The sequence below is a fragment of the Coniophora puteana genome (genome assembly GCF_000271625.1).
Source record: "Coniophora puteana RWD-64-598 SS2 unplaced genomic scaffold CONPUscaffold_7, whole genome shotgun sequence".
Classification (NCBI taxonomy): Eukaryota; Fungi; Basidiomycota; class Agaricomycetes; order Boletales; family Coniophoraceae; genus Coniophora; species Coniophora puteana.
This window is the reverse complement of record NW_006913059.1, coordinates 2,044,722-2,066,047: the sequence shown is the minus strand read 5'-3', so window position 1 is coordinate 2,066,047 and position 21,326 is coordinate 2,044,722. Positions and strand designations below refer to the sequence as shown.

The following is a 21,326-nucleotide window of genomic DNA, read 5'->3' as shown; positions in this document are numbered from 1 at the left end:
GCATACTCCCAGCTTTAGTTGATTCCGAGTCAGATGCTACAGCATACGCTTCGGAGTCCAATGAGAATCTTGAGCTGCATCATATCATTGCAGCCGACGAGTCGGGCATCAAGTACTATTTTCAGGATTGGCTTTACGAATATGCTCAGGATCCGGCGTACCAGGTAATGTGGTCAACTGCTACCAATGTCACTTGCTCACACGCAGCACATGGCATGTATAGGATTTTGTTCATAACCTCAAGTATCATTATCTGTCCCGCAAGAAAGGTCTGTCGCCATATGATAACTCACATGAATTCGCCCCGGAGGAGCTCGACACTGTCATCATTCAGTACAGCCGCATCTTCCCTCATGCAACATTTCGTGTCAACTACACCTCTTATGATGTGCGTCGCGAACAGGACTCAATCAATTGCCATGGGCCTCGCTCAACAGTTATCCTGCGTGCTCATGAGGATGAATTGGGTTTGCCGAACCGGTTTTGGTACGCTCGTGTCCTTGGTGTCTACCATGCGAAGGTCTTTTGTGGCACTAGCGTGGGCCAGAAGCCGGAGCGCTTCGAGTTTCTTCATGTCCGTTGGTTTGGCTGTGACCCCGAGTGGACCGGTGGCCCGGAATCCTTGCAATTGGACCGCATTGGGTATGTGCCATTTGACGGACACAACAAGCAGGCATCCCCAGCATTTGGCTTTGTGGACCCTGGTGACGTGCTCCGTGCATGTCATCTAATTCCCGCTTTTGCCGTAGGCAAGACACTGGATCTATTGCCACCCTCATCCGCCAGAGATTCCCGTGAAGGGGACTGGATTAACTATTATGTGATGCGGTGAGCTCATGGAGTACCCTGCTAGCATTGATCTTGATGTTAAGTCTATCAATGTCAGGTTTGTTGACAGGGACATGATGATGCGCTACCTTGGGATTGGTATTGGACACTCGAACCCATCGGGCTTTCCTAACGAACAATATTCTCTCAAAGTTCAGCAAGAGCTGGACATTGACTATGGAGTTCCGCTGACGGCTCTGGGTATTACAGGAGACTTAGGGGAGGATGACGATGACTCAGAGCAGCACGGCAATTTCTTAGACGGAGACGATGATGATGGGGCAGCAGTGCAGGTTCTGACGTATGAGCCATAGGATAATGTAATGCATTTATTACAACTACTACAGTCGTTTAGTACACAGACGTGAGATGACAGGAAGACAACTGCGAGGGTAACTGCGAGCGCGAGTACCGTGACGAGCTGAGCTCATCCTGTCGCGTTTGGTGCACGCTGCTTCCGCTGCGTTCGTGGCGTGCTCGTCGCATATGCATCGCGCTTGGTGCACACGGCACGGTGGCGACGGCACAAGGCGGCGGTCGCTGCGTGCATCGCGTCCGTCGCGCATGCATCACGGTTGGTGTATGCAGTTCGGTGGCGAGGGCACAAGGCGGCGGTCGCTGCGTGCATCACGTCCTCGCAGCCTGCGCGATGAGCGTCTTGTGCCGCAGGCGCTGGAGCGACGGGCAGAGCACGCGGTATGTCCCTTTCAGCGCGCGCACGATCTGCTCGCGGGTGTGTAAGCGATGGATGGGAGAGAGGGGATCGTCGGTGGCGATGGAGAACGTTGGTGGAACGCCTCGTCCCTACCGTAAGCTGCTTCCGCTCGAGCTCGCCCCCATCGACACTTTCGTCCGCCGACAACTCGCCCTCACGCTCAACATCCTCTGGCACCGACAGCTCAACGCGCGGCGTCGGCGTGCGCTCACGAAGCGGCACCGCATCCAGCCCCGACGCAAGCGCCGCATGCCACGGGTCCGTCTCGCGCTCGCGCTCAGACCCACTCGCACCGCGCAGCGGATACCGCCAGACCTGCTGCAGACTCTGTCTCTGCGACGGCGTCAGCGGCGAATGGCTATGGCTGTACGCGCCCGGCGTGTGCGCCAGTGGACTGCCGGGCGTGAGCGGCGAGTAGCCCGCGACGCCGCGCTCGGGCTCCCGGAGTGCCTGGGACTCCTACACGCGGATGCCGACACGTGGGCGAAACACGACCTCGCTCGCCAGGCGCGCTTCGAGATGAGCGTCCCGCACGAACTGTACGCATACAGTGCGAGCGCCAGCAGAACGACGTGGACGGTAGGGGTGGGCCAGAGCCAGAGCCAGAGCCAGAGCCAGAGCCAGAACCCGTCCAGGGCGGTTGACGCGTTCCACCCGATGACGCTCGCCTGGCTTCTATTCGAGCGAGAACTGAGCGTGAGCATTAGAAAGTGCGGTCGCGGGATCACAGGGACAGCGCACCTGAGACGCCCAGCGGTGGACGGCGCCGAGCGCGCCGTAGGTGCTGCTCAGATACTGAGTGAGTGTGAGTGTGAGAGCGAGAGGACCGCGCGCGCATACTCTAAGTCTCGATTCCCACAGTCCAAAGCTGGGCATCGTTGTCGCCGCGGCTCGGGTAATTTCCGCATCCATGATGCGGAAATTACCCGAGCGACGTCGAGCACCCTCAGGCTCGCCAGCTCGCGTGCTCGACTCAATCGCCGTGACTATGATTCTTCTGTTGCCAACTCCCACTCGAATCCAATTCAGTTCACTAGTACACTCGCAAATTCTGTCTTACGAAAAGCCATATTTTACATTCATTGCGACATACACATTCGTGAAACATGTTGAAAGCATTCAAAAATCAAGACTCAGACTTGATTTGCCGCGATGTCTCCCCCGAACCACCATAGAAACCAGAAGGTCGGCTCAATGCACGCTCGGCTTCAGTCCGACCCAGCCACGGGTCGGAGGAGAACACACGCGGGATGGGACGATCACGGTGTTGAGATGCTCCTTCCTCCTGTGTCTGCATGTGACTTGCCTCTGAGTACCCAACCTCCTGTGCCTCCTGCGGCGCAAACTGTGTTGCCTGAGTTCCATCTGCTTCTCCACCAGTGCTCAGGTGTGGTTCACTGCCATCCCTGCTGGTCACAGCTGTGCGACGGACAGCGAATACAATGTTGTCGTTGTCGTCCTCCGCTAACGCAATCTCCTATATAGGGGTTACCATGTGTTTAGGAGACTATTCATGATTAAAAAACGTACCACACGGCCTCGACGGTATGCAGTGAAGTTTAGGGCTGTGGTAACTGAGCCACGGCTCAATCGTAGATATATGACATTAAGGTCATTGTCTTGGGTGGCAGTGGTGGTCATACTGGCGATGGGGAACTGTTGAAAGCAGCAAAGTCGCGACTCGGTGTCGGAACACAAGTGCATTTGGTCGGGATGTGCCGAAACTGTTCCCACGGTTCAACGTCAACCGCGCGTGTTCAACCTTGTTGATCTTCTGTCCCTCCCACCACCTCAGCCCGCCTTGCATCCCGCGTGTTTCACGCTCTCCCTCATCTTCGCCCTCTCTATATCACCCAAGCCTCTCCCACAGACACAGAGACTGACATGTCAGACCCTGGTTGGCTCTTGTTTTGCCTAGTGCAATCTGGACCACACTCACCTGCAACCGGCACATCACGGCATGACATGTAAGTGGTCTGCGCGTCCCCAAAAGTGTCTCGTCATTAACACAGACCCTCCCTAGATCTATTCCTGCAATGCTTGGGCATCCCAACACCCGAGTTTCCATGGCTTTTGGTGGAGATGGCTCGACAGCCGCAGTTCGGTTGTGAGCAGGTTGTAACCAATGGTCGCAGTGTTGCAAATTCCATAATCACAAGAACCAAGGAGCCGAAGGACATTTAACCTGCACGGTGAGCCCCATTCCTCCCCTGTTTTTCTTTTCCCTCATCCTTCTATCTCACCATCGTTCTACCCCCTTCGCTGCTCATCTCAATGGCTCGCCGCCGTGCCCGTCAGTCAACCACCCCTAGTGCTCCTACCCCTCCTGCTGCCGACAGTTTGACCGTTCCGGCTACCAGTGGGGCTACTCCACCGGTGCATGTACCTGTTCCGCCGCAAGAGTCTGTCGTGACAGACGCTCAGGCAGTGTATGTCCATTCCCACTATCTATGCTTGCGGCTGCTCATTCCCATGTTTAGTGTGCCGGTCACAACTGCCAGTACGCCGGTAGTAGCTGTAGTGTAAGTGTTTTTGTCGCAGCCTAGTCGGTGACATGTTTAAGTGCCTTTACTAGACCTGCACCGGCCATTGTGCCGCCTGCCCCTGTGGTGGATGAGGCTGCCTTGACCACCGAAGCTCGCATGGCGGGTCGTCATATCACCATGTTTGATCGTTTCTACAACATTCTCAACACGGCAGCAGAAGTATACGAGGCAGATCCTGGCCGTGAGCTCACTTCAGCGTATGTAATGGCTCGTTTCCGTGTATGGTCCCTCTGCTGATTGACTATGCCTTATTCCTTGCAGCGAGGAGGACACGGTGGAGATGTACACCGCCCTTCTCAACATGATCCCGAGTCTCAAACGCCAGCTCGAGCTGGGTGGTCCTGGTTCGATCAAGACCATAAGCATGGCTGTATGCTATCTCCTTTTTACATGCTGTCACCCCGCTAACAAACTATCCTAGCTCCACACTGGTCGCAACAATGCTCGTGGCGATGACATCAAGGTCCTCAAGGATAAGATTTTCCTGTGGCGTACTTTCCTGGATGTCCCTGCTGGCGCCTTTACAGGTGCCCGCCACCTTCTCGGTTTCCAGAGCCGTGCCACTGGTGCGTTACTCTGCCCAGTCAACATGGACTACGATGACCAAAAGTGCGCATCACTCACTTCTTTATCACCATCACCCTATGTGCTCATCAGTCCATTGCTGTTCCAGCATTGCGGCAGGCCTCCGCAACGGCACCATCAAGGTCACACCTCGTGATCTCCCCAAATTTCTCTGGGTTGGTGAGAAGGTGCAAAAGGCGGACAACCTGTTTGAGGGGTTTCTTCGAGGCGAGATGCTAGTCAAAGTGAGCACCCAGTTTTTATCGTGAAGTGACTATTGCTGACGCTGTCTTTTGAGGCTTATCTGACCATCTATATCTCTCCGAGTGCGGGCATCTACGATGACGCAGGCTCAGGTGGGCGCCAGGGTAATGCGGCCCTGCACAATGTCCGACATGTCAGCTTGTCGTCCATCGCATACGTGGCCACCCTGGTACGTCCTCCTTCATCATTGATTGTAGAGGATCATTGATCATCTGCCGTACATTCAAGGTACGCTTCGTGCTCTCGGCTACTCCAAAGTGGGGTCAGAGAAACGGCGACAAGGATCCTTTCTCTGAGACGTTCTACAACTGGATCCTCAAGCTTCTCTGCGAGGCCCCTGCTGCAGACGCCGTTTGGCATGACGATCTCCTGACCTGGTGGCAGCAGTATGTTTTCCTATATCTCTCTAGCGGGACCACAGCATCGGTTTACTAATACAATGATTCTATTTCATAGGCGTATTTTTGGTAACGACGGCCCGGATGATGAAGCCAACGCCATGGAGGTTGCAGATGATGACAACTCCGTGGCGGCACAGATGTTCCGGATGCCTGCCCTGCATTAGCGGGTGAGGGGAGTGGTGGGGTACACGTACTAGATATGTGTCAGTATGAGTAGTTCATGCAATGCACTCTTTCGTGGCTGCTGCCATCACAGTACTGCTACTAGATCGTGTGCTGATGGATGAGAGATAACTGGCTTGGAAGGGATGGCGAATGCATGGTGCCATCTCATCATCGTCTCACAATCCCGAATTGCTAGTCCGACAGGGTCTCTTCCCAATTCATTGTCAACCAATTATGAGAGGATGCAGCTAGTCTCGTGCTTGCGTGAAAATAGACTTGTTGTTACAAGCACATATAACCACCATAAACCGGTTTGGACAATTATCATCAATGTCGGCGGCTGTATTCTCATCATAACCTTCTTTTCCAGTCTAGGAAATTTGCTGATGTCACGGCTCGTGGCGAAGGACCGAGCCTTGGAGTTTGGAGTGAGGAACTGTTCTCATCATTCGCTGACCATGGCTGGCGCAACGGGCGACACTGTTCAACGACTTGCTGTACAAACATTTGCATTTTCTCTCCCCTTCAGATGAGGTAGATTCATCTCCTGGGATGTTCATACCAAAGCCATCAGCAATCGTCTCCCACAGGCTGCACGACGATCACGCTCTAAGCTTGGCGACTCTGGGACGCATACAGGATCCGATTTTGCAACCTTGGAGATGGTTACAATGGGTAAGAAGTTGAGGGAGAGGCGCAATGTGGGACAGGCCAGGGTTCGTCCCCATCCCGGACTGAGTGTTTTTGTCCCTCACCTCAAGTGACTTCATCCTCTCTTTCCCCATTTGCTTCAGGCCCGAGGTCGACACCTCGACGTCAGTACCAGGGTAAGTTGACAGAGGGGCACCAAAGGCTCGAGAGTCTAATTAAGACTTGCCGATGAGTAGTGAGACCAGCGGAATGCAGAACTCACAGGAACATATGCCTCAGATGCCTGTGAGCCCTGACGCGACCCGTTATGGAAAACTGTGTGGGGGCAACGAGAACTATGGCTTTGTTGATCATCAGCGGAGCGTCACGAGCCTCTGGACAAAGCGCTGGCTAGGTCAAATAGGGCGTTTGCTGATTTCGCATTCGCGGCTAGCGCTTACCGTCTGTCTACTGTCTCCCTCCCACTCATTGCAGCCTCAGTTACTGAACCCGCACATTTACAGATCCAACCAGAACTCCAGCCACGGTGTGTTATTGTACTCTTCAGAAGCCTTGTCCACCGGCCCACTCCTCGTACTGGAATGTGCTCGCGCCATGCCTAGCTGGCCCACCATATCCTTCCCTCACTTCAAGGCGTACACGCGGGTCAACACGATGATGCAGGACGCCAGGGGCAACGACCGACGGAAGAGTCGTCCACGGTCGCCGTCTCCTCGATTCCCAGTACCCTGGTGAGCCCTCCTTGTCCTATTTCACGCGACCGAACAGCGTCTCTCTTGAATTCTGACCGCCACATTCCGCACACAGGTCCCAGGATGATCCAAGGTGAAAAGCCCAAACACCCAACGCACCTGCGCCTGATTTGACAGCTTATGTTTTACCGTCATTAGGCCCGGATCGTCAGCGGATCAGTCACACTTTGTGTATCCGGAGCCATTCGCCCCTTTGGGTTTACCAGACACGTCCCAAGCTCCAAGCGCCGATACCAGCCCAATTCACCATTCGGGTCCAGCAGAAAACCACCCGCAGCCCGTCCTTCCTAACCCCGCACCCGCACGTCCCCCGAGCCCATATACACCAATACAGCCACTGGGGCACACCCACAGCCACCACGTGCGCCATCATTCCTCGTCTACCCGCCAGCGCCGGCATTCCAACGCACCACCGCCTTCGCCACCAAAGCACTATTCCACGACGCGCCGTCGGCCACAGACCTCCAACAATGGTGCGACGGGCGCAGTTCACCATTCCTCGAGTACGCCGAGGCCTCGTCCGCCACCATCTCCTGCTGTCACGGGTGCCGCGGGCTCGACGTCAATACACCACGCGCTCAGCTCGCAACGCCGCCGCGCGTCGACGTCGACGCCTGCCGCTATACAGCCACATTCTGCGCTACACCACAACGCTGGGGCTGGCACCGTGCAGCGGACCAAGACGCAGCCGCAGGCCGTGCGGTTCGGGGTGCCTAAGACGCCAGTGACATCGATCCTGCCCGCTGTGAAGGGAAGGCATCCACATCGGCGGGCGACGTCGCAGCATCACGTTCTTGCTCCCAATGCTCCTTCTGGATCTACACCCAACTCTGCTCGCGCCGAACCTCCAAAGTCGGCACCCGTATCGGCGTCGTCGAGCAAGCCTCCGCATCCAAATAAGCTGCACAACGCTCTTCCCGCGCACTCGCCTCTGCACTATTCCAACTGCACGGGGACCAAGAAGGCGCTGTTGATTGGGATCAATTATATCGGTCAGAAGCGGGAGTTGAAGGGATGCGTTAATGATGCGAGGAAGATTCGGGAGTTTTTGATTAGTGAGTCTCGCTGCCATTCTCATCCACTTTGCGCTTTCCTTTGCTTGTCCTCAGTCTTCCCTTGTCATATTCCGCCCTTTTCTCGCGTCTGTTCACGGTGATACTAATGTGATGGGATAGAACACTGGGGCTATAAACCCGAGGACATTGTTCTCCTCATGGATGAGACGACGCACCCGCGACGGGTACCCACCAAGAAGAACATGCTCGATGGCATGAAGTGGCTCGTCAAGGGCGCGCAGCCACACGATTCGTTATTCTTCCACTACTCAGGCCATGGAGGCCAAGTCCCAGATAAGGATGGCGACGAAGTCGACGGGATGGACGATGTGATCTACCCGGTGGATTTTCAGAAGGCGGGGATTATTCTTGATGATGTACGTTCTCAATGGTTCGTGTTGCAGCCTTGAGCATGTGTTAACCAGAGTGAGCAGGAGATGCATAAGATTATGGTAAAGTCGCTCCCGGCGCAGTGTCGGTTGACTGTACGTCTTCCGCCCGCGTTGACTTCCTCCTGTCCGAGGCGCTGACTGGTGATTGCAGGCTATATACGACGTACGTCACTGTTCTTCCTTTCTGTGGCTATTCATTCCATTGAATGAGTTAACCTGATTGACTTATCCCGCAGTCGTGTCACTCCGGCACTGTTCTCGGTAAGCCGCTCGCCGCTCTTTTCATTCCCGCCCATACTCATTGCACACATTTATACCACAGACCTTCCTTATATTGTAAGCGCCCTCCGCCCTCCTCACTCGGCCTATTCATCCCGTGCTAACCAATGCCGCACACGGCACGATAGTATCATCACGATGGGCGCCTCAAGGGCTCTCAAGTCACGCCTGAGTGGCGCGAGTATAAGAGCTCGCCAGCTGATGTCATCTCGTTTACCGGGTGTCGCGACGACCAGACGAGCGCAGATACGACCCAGGGAGGGGACGCTGTCGGGGCTATGAGCTGGGTACGTTGCTCTATTCCTGCTTCTCCGTCGGCGCTTTCATCTGCCAGCTGGTGCACTTATGCTCCAAGAGGCGCTGGCGGGCGTCGGTAGTTCTCATGCGTATATACGGCTGACGATTTTGGACTGTGTGTTTGACACAGGCGTTCAGGGAGTCCCTATCCGAGAACAAGGACCAGAGTTACCAGGACCTTCTCAACTCTGTCCGAGGCCTGCTGAAGGATAATTACAAGCAGACGCCGCAGCTGTCAAGCTCGCACCGTATTGTACGTTCTCTTCGCTACCATATTCCCCGTCCTTCTTCTTTCCAGCATCCTTGCGGCAAAGCTGACAGGACACTGTGCATACAGCATACCACGCTTCGTTTTATTATGTGAATCGCCTATACCCTTTCTTGCTATCGGTATCGCAACGAAACGACCCACAAGCCATATTTATCGTCAACATATACCCATTGAAGCGTAACGACTTCTATTTATTCTTACTGTATTCTCCTCCTCGCCTGCGTCACCCAAGCTCCTGGCGGCGACGCGGGCTGTGCTTTATCTACTCGTACGCATTCGATTCTAGTGGACTGTCACCTCTTTTTTGATACCGTTTGTGTGCCTCCGTATGGAGCGTGCGTATGACGCTTGTATATTACTATCTTATCGTTAATTTCTTGATTGCTGTATGTTATTTTAGTTATCGTTCGTTGTATGTGCGTATGTTCGTGTAGCGTCACATGCTCGTTTGTACGAGTCTGTAGCCTTAGTTCTATTTGGTACGTTGTGAATCGGACTTGCGAATGCTTTGGCGAGTTCAACTACACGTGGCATCATCCATTCTGATACTGGAGCTCGTTCATAAGATTAGTTGCATCTGTGTAAGTTGAGTAAGTGTCTGTACCACTAGCGTTTAAGTGGAACGTTGTTGCAATCCTTCCAAAGTGGCTCGCGTTGGGCGAGTTCTTTACTTGAATTGATGTCCATTGATTATTGTTTAATTCTTTCTTTTTTCGGCGTTTAATGTTCATATTGGTTATTGGCTTTACCTTCCCATAATTTATTTTCAATAAAACCCGGTGCCTGGATCGGTTAAACTTCGGAGAGGTATTCTAACTAAATTGGCAAAACTTATTGGGATATTTTTCTAGTGTCACGGCTCGCGACAGGAGGACCGCCAATCGCCACGGAGAGAGGCGTGTTCTCGTCGTCCGCTTACCATGGCTGTCGCAACGGGCGACGGCGCTCACTGACTTGTTGTATAAAACTTGCACTTTCTCTCCTTCCGTTAAGGTAAATCCACCTCCTGGGATGTTCATTCCGAAGTCAACAGCACAGCCTGCGAGACAATCACGTTCTAAGCTTGGCGACTCTCGAACGCATACAAGACCAGATCCTGCAACCGTGGAGAGGGTTATGGATGGCCAGAGGTTAAGAAGTTGAGTTTGAGGCGCAATGTGAGACAGGCCAGGGTTCGTCGCCATCCCAGACAGAATGTTTTCGTCCCTCACCTCAAGTGACTTCATCCTCTGTTTCTCCACCTGCTTCAGGCCCGAGGTCGATACCTCGGCGTCAATGCCAGGGTAAACTGACAGAGCTCCACCCAAGGCTCGAGAGTCTAATTGAGACTCGCCGACGACTATGACCCGTTATGCTATGGATAGCTGTGGCGTCATAGTTGACGTTGCGTCTATAATGGCTTGTCATCAACAAAGCGTCACGAGCCTTCGAGCCAGGCGCTGGATGAAAAGGAAAACGAGTCAAATAGAGGCTATTATAGAGCATATGCCGGTTTCGCATTCGCGCCTTCTCGTCTGTCTACTCTGTTTCACGTTACTATGCCTGGCTGTCCCGCCTAATTCTTCTTTCCGCGCTTCAAGGCGTCCACGCAGGTCAACGCAATGATATGGGGCGCTAAGGGCAACGGCCAACGAAAAACTCGTCCACGATGGTTGCCTCCTCGATTCCCAGTACCCTGGTGAGCCCCCCCTTATCCTGTTTCTCGCGACCGAGTAGCGTCTCTCTCTCTCTCTCTCACTCTCTCATGCTGGCCACGACATTCTGTGCATAGGTCTCGTAAGCCCGATACCAGCCCAAAGCGCCATTCGGGTCCAGAAGCAAACTCCCCGCAGCCCGTCGTGCCCCCATTTCGACCTCCACCCACCAAGGGCCAAACACCATCATCAATGCGCCGATCCTCGCCCTCGCCATCCAGAATGCCCAGATCTATGTCCACGCCTACTCCCCCTCCTAACCCCACACCCGCACGTCCCCCGAGCCCAACTTCACCAGTGCAGCCACTGGGGAACACCCACAGCCACCACGAGCACCACCGTTCCTTGTCTACCCCCCAGCACCGACCTTCCGACGCGCCACCGACGAAGCACCAATCCACGTCGGGGTTGAAGCGCCATCGACCACAGACATCCGCCAAGGGTGCGGCGGGCGCAGTTCACCACTCTCCGAACACGCAGAGGCGTCGTCCGCCACCATCTACCGTTGTCCCGCGTGCCGCGGGCTCGACGTCGATACACCGCGCACACAGCTCGCAGCGCTCCGGCGCGTCGACGTCGACGCCTGCCGCGGTACAGCCACATTCTTCGTCGCACCACAGCGCTGGGGCTGGTAGCGTGCAGCAGGCCAAGACGCAGCCGCACGGTGTGCTGTTCGATGTACTCGAGACGCTGGTGACGTCAATCCTGCCCGCTGTGACCGGGAAGGATCCACTTCAGCAGGCGGCGTCGATGCTGCCCGATGTGAACGGGAAGAATCCACTTGAGCAGCTGCCCGATGTGAATGGGAAGAATCCACTTGAGCAAGTGGCATCGATCCTACCCGAAGCGAAGGGGAAGAATCCACTTGAGCAAGTGGCATCGATCCTGCCTGCTGTGATCGGGAAGAATCCACTTCAGCAGGCGACGTCGCCGCCTGCCGCCGTACCCAATGCTCCTTCTGGATCTACACCCAACTCTGCTCGCGCGAAACCTCCAAGGTCCGTGTCCGCATCGGCGTCGTCGAGCAAGAATCCGCATCCGAATCGCGCAAAACCTCCAAAGTCCGTGTCTGCATCGGCGTCATCGAGCAAGACTCCGCATCCGAATAAGCCACGCAACGCTCTTCCTGCGCACTCGCCTCTGCACTATTCTAACTGTACGGGGACCAAGAAGGCGCTGTTGATTGGGATCAATTATGTCGGCCAGAAGCGGGACTTGAAGGGGTGCGTTAACGATGCGACGAGGATTAGGGAGTTTTTGATCAGTGAGTCTTTACTGCCATTCTCGCCTGCTTGCACGGTGCCCTATCAGATTCGGTCTCTTTCTCGTGTCCGGTTATGGTGATACTAACGCGATGGGACAGAGCACTGGGGCTATAAATCCAACGACATTGTTCTGCTCACAGATGAGATGACGCACCCGCGACGGATACCAACCAAGAAGAACATGCTGGACGGCATGAAGTGGCTCGTCAAAGGCGCGCAGCCACACGACTCACTATTCTTTCATTACTCAGGCCATGGAGGCCAGGTCCCAAATAAGGACGGCGACGAGATCGATGGGCTGGACGATGTGATCTACCCGGTAGATTTTCAGAAGGCGGGGATTATTCTTGATGGCGTGCGTTTCCAATCAATTATGTTATAGCCTTGGGCATGTGTTGACCAGGATGAGCAGGAGATGCATAAGATTATGGTCAAATCGCTCCCGTCGCAGTGTCGGTTGACTGTACGTCTTCCGCCCGCGTTGACTTCCTTCTGTCCGAGGTGCTGACTGATCATGGCAGGCTATATACGACGTACGTTCCCATTCTTCCTTTCTGTGGCTGCGCATTCCAACAATTGAGCTAACCTGATCACTTTAACTCGCAGTCATGCCACTCGGGCACTGTTCTCGGTATGTCGTTTGCTGCTCTTTTCGTTCACGCCCGTACTCATCGCGCATATTTATACCACAGACCTTCCTTATATTGTAAGCGCTCTTCCCCCTCCTCGCTCAGCTCATTCATCCCGTGCTAACCAATGCCGCACACGGCACGACAGTATCATCACAACGGGCGCCTCAAGAAATCTCAAATCACGCCTGAGTGGCGCGAGTATAAGAGCTCGCCAGCCGATGTCATCTTGTTTACCGGGTGTCGCGACGACCAGACGAGTGCAGACACGACCCAGGGCGGGGATGCCGTCGGGGCTATGAGCTGGGTACGCTACTCTATCTCTGCTTCCCCATCTGCCAGTAGGCGCACTCAGGCGCCGCCAAGAGACGCTGGCGAGCGTTGGTAGTTCTGATGCGTGGGGATATATGGTTGACGATTTTGGACTGTATGTTTGGTACAGGCGTTCAGGGAGTCCCTGTCCGAGAACAAGGACCAGAGCTATCAGGACCTTCTCAATTCCGTCCGAGCCTTGCTGAAGGATAAGCACAAGCAGACGCCGCAGCTGTCAAGCTCGCACCGTATTGTACGTCCTCTTTGCTACCATATTCCCCGACCCTACTCTTTCCAGCCTTTTTCTTGCGGCGAAGCTAACAAGACACTATGCATACAGCATACCACGCTTCGTTTTATCATGTGAATCGCCTATACCCTTTCTCGCTATCGGTATCACAACGTAACGACCCACGAACTATATATATCATCAACGTATACCCATTGAAGCGTAACAACCTCTATCTATTCTTACTGTATGCTTCTCCTCGCTCTAGCTTGGGCGACGCGGGCTGGGTTTAATCTACTTGTACGCATTCGATCTAGTGGACTGTCCCCTCTCGTTTTTTATACCGTTGTATGCCTCCGTTTGGAACGTGCGCACGACGCTCGATCATCGTGTATATTGGATTTGTATGTTAGTTTAGTTATCGTTTGTTATATGTGCGTATCTACGTGTAGCGTTACATGCTCGTTTGGACGACTCTGTAGCCTTATCTCTATTTGATACGTCGTTGGACTAGGGAGGGTCGGACCGAGCCTCGAGGAAGGCACGGTGGAGTGGTTTAGGGCCGGCATGACCAGTGTAGGCAGTACTTAGAGTGTTCGCGCGTGTTCGTAGCAACTCATCCCAGCTATACGAGTACTCTCGTCGTCGTCTTCTCCAGGAGTACCCACTCCATCGTGAATGGGACTTGCGAATATTTTGGTGAGTTTAACTGAACACGGCATCATCCGTTCTGATACTAGAGCGTTCATGAATGTGTAAGCTGAAGAGGTGCCCTTTGTACTACCAGCGTTCAATGGGGATCTCCAAATCGGCTAAAACCGTGTTGGTGAGTTAATTTGTTACAGTAATACGGCTTTAAGACCATCCTGGAACGAAGTGATTAGGGAATGGCCTGAATAAAGACCGCGCATGTGTGACGGCCCATGGAGCACCTACTACCGGTAGGCAATACGTCGAATCACTCACGCGAGGACGCCCTTTCGCTCGAGAATGTTGCGAGAATACGAGCATTCCTGCCTTTCCTGCCTTTGAAGCCCCCGAATTGTCAATGATGTTGCCTTCGACCCGAGTCAGTGTCCCTAGCGGCACTACTGGCCATTGAACTCGGCTCAAAGTGAGTACCAATTTGCCTCCATTATAAGCATTTAAAATCGTCTAGTACAGAGTGCATTCGAGCAATTCTTGATCGTTTAGCGTCTTTGTGGCCTCAGTTAACTAACGATCAAGGATACTTTCCCAGATGAATCCGGATTTCTCAGATGGCTAAAATGCACATCTGCAGCGGCATCAACGTTAAACGACGTCCTGAGCTACACGGTCGGGGGCGCTATATTGTGAAGAACGCCCATCGCTGCTTACACAGCGTAAAGACGTGCATTACTTCCAGGCACAGTGTGGGAAATTTTGGAAATATACGTAGATTATCGCAGCAATATTCCGGCTGAAATGTGCCAGGGCATATTGAAGGTTATTCATAGAATAGATATAATTATCCCATGGCATAATCGGCCCGTGTCGAGGTCGCGTATAGCGTGCGGGGACTTAGGCGCGTTTTGAGCTGTGTGCTCGAGCGCTCGCACTAGGGCACTGGCACGCAGCTGCCGCCGCTCACGCATACAACGGCGTCGCAATTGAAGCAATCCATACCTTTATCCTATATCTCGTTCGTCATGCCACGCCCATCGAAATCCGGCCCTTCCAACCCATCCAGCAGCAAGACATCCAGATCAACCCCACGCTTCAAATGTATCTGTGCGCGGTGCTCGCTCACGTCAGCGGGCTACGTTCTGCAAACGGCGCAGGAGATCAGAAGACACAATGATAGATATGGCCGTAAGAAGACTCAACGACGCACCACGACGAATGCTACTCTAGCGACCCAGGCAGCAACCAGCACTGCTGGTCCTTCTCGGCAGACTCAGGGCTCGGAAACTCAAGCACCTCAGGCTCAGGCGACTCACTCACGTCGACTGCTCGATCTCTTAGACGTAAACCTGGACTTTGTGCTAGAACCACCTCGTGGATTTGACGAGGACGAGGACGAGGAGTTCGAACTGCGTCCACCCACTCCCCGGCCTCAGTCGCCCCTCAGGCTGCCGACTCCACCTCTGGAACAACGCTGGCACCGCGTCGACCTTGGTGTATGCGTACCTGGAGAAACAGCGATTAATCTAGACGACGATGACGATGAACCAGATGAAGAGCCAACCCTGTTACCTCGGGCATTCAAAGAACGCCCAGAAGTTCGAAATGCGTACCTCAGAGCTGTGCTTGCCAACGTCTTCAGTAAGGTCTCGGTCGCGGATGCATCAGATCTGTTGTCGGCAATGCTCGACAACGCGTCTATCATTCGACCTCTACCGGATCACCCGCGCCCTGTTCGAACCCTCAAGAGTGCCAAGCAGCGTCTCGGCATTGACCCCGACCAATACATCATCAAATATGCGGTATGCCCCGACTGCTGGAAGCATTACCACCCGACCGATCTCCAGACTCTGATGTCTCCTGTTTGCTCTGTCGACGGCTGCTCGGGTGTTATATACGAGGACTTTATCAATGCTCGATGTAAACACATTCGCAAACCGTTCAAGCTTCACCCTCAAGTGTCGATCATTGCGTCATTGCGACGCATGTTCATGCGTCCTGGGTTTGCTCGCATGATACGAGACAGCAGAGCTGATGTACCTGACAGAGACGTCGATGAGCACTTCGTCATGCGAGACATGCACGACGGCTCGCTTTGGCATGAACTCAACACGCATACAGTCCGGGAAGTTGGTGAACACGGCCATGTTCGCGATCGCCCCGAAGATGACCACGACACGGCTCCAAAGCTAACGTCGCACCGATACGGGCTTCATCTCACCTGCAATATTGATTGGTACGGCTCAGACATGCGCGGTCATTGCTAATTTTATTTTATTTTAGGATGGGTGTCCTCGAAAACCGGCCGCATTCGACGGGAGCTATGTACATTGCCATCAACAACCTTCCCCGCGAGCACCGATTCCTTCAATCCAACGTCATATGCGCCAGTGTCATGCCAGGCCCCAAAGAGCCTGATGTCCGGCAAATCAGTCACTGCATGGAGCCGTGCACGAAGGAGATCTCAATCCTTCGTAACGGTATCACTCTGTGTCTCATGTCTAATGGTAATCACTGATCTCCATCCACTCGCATTGTCAGGTGTCAAAATGGCTGTCTACAGCGAGGATCAGCTCGCCGATGTCCACGCCGACTTGGCGTGCCTTGACTGTGATATGCCCGCATCTCACAAGACCAATGGCACAGCTTCTCATTCACATGACATGCACCCGTGCGTGTCATGCGATGCCAATGTCACGGATTTCAACAAGCCGTCAGGATACGACAGCTGTGAGTATCTTGTGATTTGGTTACAGTTGTCCAAGAATTAACCTCAACGGCGCTGCAGCTACTCGCCCCAAGGAGGACTATAAGCTCCTCCGGCAGGCCTTCTATGCACGGGATGCACCACTAGCACGTCAAGCCCAACTTCTCGATGACTATGGTAAACGCTTTGTTATTCTCGACGCTCTTCCGGGCTGGCTTCCCAAGACGAAGACAGCCTTGGACTTCATGCACGCTGTATACCTTGGTGAGTGCTTTTATGCACGCCTTTACTTTTTAATCCCTTTTCGCAGGCATTGTCCCTCATCTGTTTGACGTTGTCATCTTCAACGGTCAGCTGATGACGGGGATTGGGGGATCAGAGTCAGCCAAGTCCCGATTCGAGACTCTAATTAACTCGATTTTGTGGCCTAGCCACATCACCCGTCTCCCGAAGAATGTAAGTGTCAATTATAATCACTCCCAGATCATGTTTAACCTCTATTTTAGCTAGGCGAGAACCACTCGCTCAAAAAAGCAGATGAATGGCGTCGTCTTATCACAATCACTCCGGTGCTCTTGTGGTGGGCATGGCGCGATGAGAATGACGAAATCCCAAGCGCTCCACCACCTCTCCCTCCCAACACTGACGACCCCGGCTTCTCTCGCGATCGGCATCAACTATATGATGCCATTCTCCTTCTATGCGCCGCTGTGCGCATTTTCTCATCACGGGAGATATCGATGCACCAGGCTCAAACTGCGCAAGAGTTTCTCGCCCAGTACTGCCAACGCTGTATTGCGCTTGACATCCCCCTTCGGCCCAACCACCACGCTTCAATGCACACGTCCGAGATGGTGAAACGCTTCGGCCCCGTCTACTCCTGGTGGCTTTTTGCTTTTGAGCGTTTCAACGGCATGTTGGAACGCGTCAAGCACAATGGACATGACGGCGGGCAGATGGAACTCACGCTCATGCGAGCGTGGGTTCAAACTCACCTTATCTATGAGTATCTGCTGAATCTTCCACCCGAGGCTCACGACGTTGAACGAAGAACCCTCGACAACATGATCAAGACTCAGGCTCGCAACCGCGGCGCAATGATGACGGAGATCGCGTTTTATCAGAGTGAGACTTCCGAGGGTGAGTTTTTACTTTGGTTCATTCTTATTCACACTCAATGTTTGTAGACAATGTTCGTTTACCCAGCCGCGCAGCCAAGTTCGTCGACTTGCGCCGATATGATCCACCGCAGATGTACCGCCTCCTTCTGGCGTACTGCCGAGCCTTATGGCCTGATCTCAACCTCGTCAGCGATCGCAGCAGCGATGCTGGGACCACACCCTTTGTTTCTGGGAGGGTTGCTCGCTCACTGACCTATATTCGCAAGGATGGCATCCGTTATGGATGCACATCAAATCGTCGGACTCAGTCTGACGTGTACGCCTTTGTTTCAGATAGCGAGTCTTCCCGTGTCCCCGTTCGTATCCACTCGCTTTTTGTGGTGGGTGTGGGCGACAAACTTCCACATGTATGCGCAGTCGTTCAGCGCCTCTACTCCGATGACCGCATACCTATGTTCCCATGGTCAATGTTGTAAGTCTTCGTATTCATTCCTTGCCTTGTGCTAATTAACTGTCTACAATTCAAGTTCATCTATACTCGGTATCCATGTCTGTTATGCAGACGAGTTTAGTTCCCTGGAGGTCTTTCCTTCATCTGCTATCCAGTGTTCGATCGGCCTCATTCCTTTTACACTCCGAGAGCTACGGCGCCCACTCGTTGCAGCAGTTTCATTCGATCATGTGCGCCAAGAACCTTGTTTCAATTGCAAGAACTACTAACAGTTGTCTAGGCAGGGACAGAACCCGAAGACTTTTTTGATTAGAAGACTTGCTACGATGCTATGGTCAGTCCTCGTCAGAGCTTGCCACGTCAATGGCAGCAGCTGACTTCGATGTGCCCACTTTAGGCGCATCCTTCTTCTTGGTCCCCACTCTCGCTTTTTTCCCCTTTACATCCAACGCACCAGCCCTCGCCCTCTTCTTTTCTCGGCCGTCCTTCTTCTCTGCCTTCACCTTCCTCTTTTTGTCTCTCAGCTCCTCTGGATCGTCATCATCGCCCCATACCTTACCATTCCCGGTGATCCTCGACTCAACATCCCACTTCTTGTTCTCTGGCTGGCTCAACCACTCCATGTCCACCATCCAGCGTCGCGTCCGGGAGGATATGTCAGTTATCACGGGCACTTCTTGCTCTTTTGGTTCTCCTCGAACACGCAGTACGTAGCTTGGTTTCCCATTGGGGTCAGGGATTGTGTCGACAGCAGCTAAGAAGTCATTCAACTTCAGATGCCGGTCAGTAATGGTTCACGCGCTGTCAAACTAACTCACTAATTTAGATCGATACACCGGTGCACGGGACACAAAATGGTTCGTCTTCTTTCCCTTCTCAGCATCCCACCCGTCCTCATCGTCCGACATCAACTGATAACGCAGCGCCTGCAGGAACTTGTCGTGTTTCCACGGCGAATCTTGCGGTAAGGCGCCAAACTTCCTCAGGCGTACTGCGAGTTTCTAACAGTTTTTTAGCGTATCATCTCGACGGAAAGGTACGTGAATACGTACCCCTTTTTGACGACTCTGACGGGTGCTAGCTTTCAACGGTCCCGGCCGTGCTTCGGACTGAGGCAGTGGTGGTGGTGCGTCCCCTCCTTCACCATCTGTATTTCCCCCGTTCCCTGCTGCGTCAGCCAGGTTCGTAGCGCTGACCGCTGTCGCCGACGAAGCTGGTTTCTTCATGTCACGACGGGCCTGGCGAAGGACCTTTACGAGGGCCTTGAATTTCTTTGTGACGAAGTCCTGCAGAGCTGCTTTGCTGACAGAGTCGATAGATGCCGCTGCATCGGGAGAGACGGTTGGGCCGGTCTGTTTGATCCAGCGGGTGAGCTGTTTGATACCTTTGAAGTTGTCCGCATGCTCCCACGTCTCGTCCCAGCGGAAACGCAGGAGGCGAACCCTCTTCTTGTCGCCATCCTCCTCGACCTCCAGAGCACTGCCAAAGTCATCTTCATCGTCAGCAAAAGGCCATTCGCTGTCATCGACGGGCCAAGCGGGCAGGTGGGCGGCAGTGAGCATTGGGACATCCATCAGGATCTCGTAAGCTTTTCGAGTTATCGCCTTGCATAACTGATCAGCTAGATTCGACACTGTCATGGGCGTACTCACAAGCATCACAGGTTCCGACACCTTGTGACTAACCTCGTCGTCGTCATCGTCGTCGTCTTCTGTGTCCGCTTCGTTTCCATCTCCTGCATCACCGCCCACTTCTTGCTCCCTCTCTCCTCCTTTCCTGCTCGCGCTCAAGGCAGCCTCGACCTTTTCCTCAACAACCTGCATCGTCAGTTCCATCCCAGCCTCGTGGTTTGCCCTCAGCGCATCGAGCGCGTTCTGTACACTGTTTTGCAGGCTTAGAAGACCTTGGCGAAGGCTGCTAACCTCACCCCGCATAGCCGTCATCCCACTCTCGAGCTTCATAATCTTGGTGAGCATCGCAGCACCCGACCCTGGCGCGCTGATCGTACTCTTGGAGACTGGAGGCCGAGCATTGCTTGCTCTGGAGTTCTGAGCCCCAAGTCCGGCGGGTGTCGTGACGACAAAGCTACTCGCGCCAGAGGTATGTGCGTCTCCCGGGCTCGAAATGCTGCCGTTAGAGTCGAGTGCTGATGATAAACTGTTGAAGTCCCAGTCCGAAATTAGACCCGGGTGATTCAAGGCCTCTGTGAAGTTCCCTGGACCAATGGTCGTATAGTCAAACGCAGATGGTTGAGCCGACGACATTCTGTCGTTGCTGTAGAGCGCCTCGCTCTCCTGCGCAGGAGGGGACGACATGATGGATCAACAAGGACGACCGCTCGCAACATCTCGATACTTTATGCTCGCCCGAGCGCGAGTTCACCTGTTCTTACATAGTTTTCTTTGCTCTAATCGATGCCTAAGTGCTTCTGTGTTACTTCAATCGAACCTCAGTGTGATTCGTGTTCGTTGTAAGCTACGATTGCGACGCGCGAAGCGGGCGCGCACCAATCGGCACGGCGCGCGGCGCGCTGATCAAACGAGCGGAAAAAGAAGCTGATATTGCGGGCATATCCTGCCAGGCTTAACTCTGGCATATTGGCGTTATAATGGTAGGCTTATTCGTGGCATAACAGTAGTTTAACTCGTCATTATCCATCATTGTTCCAAATGTCACATCTTAGTCATATCACGAGCATAATCAAGGTATATTTGATGATTACGCCTTCATTATTCCCCCGTCATAATCCGCGTCTTTACGCTGTGTTATAGTATAGCACACCGTGTTAGTCGGAAATTGGTGCAATTGTCAGATAGTGCTCGAGGATGTCAGATGTAGCGACACGCTCTCATCTCATAGTTGCCCCATCATGATGCGGGCGATGCTGTGGAACCCAATCGCGGTGCCACAGCAAATGCTGAGTAGATACACTGGACAACATCGTTGCGGTTTAGGGCTCTTGCCAGGTGACGCGTGACGCCCGTGACGCAATAATAACTCGTATATTCAAAAGTATGGCAGGCTTTTACTGACATTTGTTTGACATTTTGATACGACGGAGGTTTCCTTTTATATCTTGGCCTGTGGCGTTCA

The 21,326-nt window shown here is 53.5% G+C and overlaps 8 protein-coding genes across 8 annotated transcripts; 5 read left to right on the top strand and 3 right to left on the bottom strand.

The window, feature by feature from the left end:
* Positions 1 to 481: 481 nt before the first annotated feature.
* CONPUDRAFT_33177 (uncharacterized protein) lies at positions 482 to 965 on the top strand (the record flags this gene model as incomplete). Its single annotated transcript, XM_007770782.1, has 2 exons — positions 482 to 828; positions 887 to 965. Coding segments are annotated over 2 exons (426 nt in total), but the record flags the coding sequence as incomplete, so codon positions are not given.
* A 290-nt stretch (positions 966 to 1,255) lies between these two features.
* CONPUDRAFT_73821 (uncharacterized protein) lies at positions 1,256 to 3,350 on the bottom strand (the record flags this gene model as incomplete). The annotated part of the gene is made up of 6 exons (XM_007770942.1): positions 1,256 to 2,002; positions 2,093 to 2,218; positions 2,285 to 2,556; positions 2,789 to 3,020; positions 3,074 to 3,199; positions 3,306 to 3,350. The coding sequence occupies 6 exons, from the start codon at positions 3,348 to 3,350 to the stop codon at positions 1,256 to 1,258; spliced, it is 1,548 nt and encodes a 515-aa protein (XP_007769132.1).
* Positions 3,351 to 3,817: 467 nt separating this feature from the next.
* Positions 3,818 to 5,482, top strand: CONPUDRAFT_154780 (uncharacterized protein; the record flags this gene model as incomplete). The annotated part of the gene is made up of 9 exons (XM_007771456.1): positions 3,818 to 3,972; positions 4,024 to 4,065; positions 4,119 to 4,286; positions 4,351 to 4,459; positions 4,511 to 4,698; positions 4,763 to 4,898; positions 4,952 to 5,086; positions 5,146 to 5,303; positions 5,374 to 5,482. The coding sequence occupies 9 exons, from the start codon at positions 3,818 to 3,820 to the stop codon at positions 5,480 to 5,482; spliced, it is 1,200 nt and encodes a 399-aa protein (XP_007769646.1).
* Positions 5,483 to 7,808: 2,326 nt separating this feature from the next.
* On the top strand, positions 7,809 to 9,273 carry CONPUDRAFT_56761 (peptidase C14; the record flags this gene model as incomplete). Its single annotated transcript, XM_007770798.1, has 8 exons — positions 7,809 to 7,941; positions 8,062 to 8,318; positions 8,376 to 8,426; positions 8,485 to 8,496; positions 8,570 to 8,594; positions 8,656 to 8,669; positions 8,741 to 8,899; positions 9,040 to 9,273. Coding segments are annotated over 8 exons (885 nt in total), but the record flags the coding sequence as incomplete, so codon positions are not given.
* A 1,835-nt stretch (positions 9,274 to 11,108) lies between these two features.
* CONPUDRAFT_137798 (uncharacterized protein) lies at positions 11,109 to 13,634 on the top strand (the record flags this gene model as incomplete). The annotated part of the gene is made up of 10 exons (XM_007771455.1): positions 11,109 to 11,615; positions 11,796 to 12,138; positions 12,238 to 12,494; positions 12,543 to 12,602; positions 12,661 to 12,672; positions 12,746 to 12,770; positions 12,832 to 12,845; positions 12,917 to 13,075; positions 13,211 to 13,333; positions 13,421 to 13,634. The coding sequence occupies 10 exons, from the start codon at positions 11,109 to 11,111 to the stop codon at positions 13,445 to 13,447; spliced, it is 1,527 nt and encodes a 508-aa protein (XP_007769645.1). The 3' UTR covers positions 13,448 to 13,634.
* Positions 13,635 to 15,537: 1,903 nt separating this feature from the next.
* Positions 15,538 to 18,502, top strand: CONPUDRAFT_57284 (uncharacterized protein; the record flags this gene model as incomplete). Its single annotated transcript, XM_007770840.1, has 9 exons — positions 15,538 to 16,190; positions 16,238 to 16,446; positions 16,496 to 16,684; positions 16,743 to 16,925; positions 16,972 to 17,117; positions 17,168 to 17,801; positions 17,849 to 18,079; positions 18,116 to 18,254; positions 18,310 to 18,502. Coding segments are annotated over 9 exons (2,577 nt in total), but the record flags the coding sequence as incomplete, so codon positions are not given.
* Positions 18,503 to 18,568: 66 nt separating this feature from the next.
* CONPUDRAFT_57504 (uncharacterized protein) lies at positions 18,569 to 19,234 on the bottom strand (the record flags this gene model as incomplete). Its single annotated transcript, XM_007770854.1, has 2 exons — positions 18,569 to 19,003; positions 19,052 to 19,234. Coding segments are annotated over 2 exons (618 nt in total), but the record flags the coding sequence as incomplete, so codon positions are not given.
* Positions 19,235 to 19,830: 596 nt separating this feature from the next.
* Positions 19,831 to 20,548, bottom strand: CONPUDRAFT_73819 (uncharacterized protein; the record flags this gene model as incomplete). Its single annotated transcript, XM_007770941.1, has 2 exons — positions 19,831 to 19,854; positions 19,886 to 20,548. The coding sequence occupies 2 exons, from the start codon at positions 20,546 to 20,548 to the stop codon at positions 19,831 to 19,833; spliced, it is 687 nt and encodes a 228-aa protein (XP_007769131.1).
* Between the last annotated feature and the right edge of the window lie 778 nt (positions 20,549 to 21,326).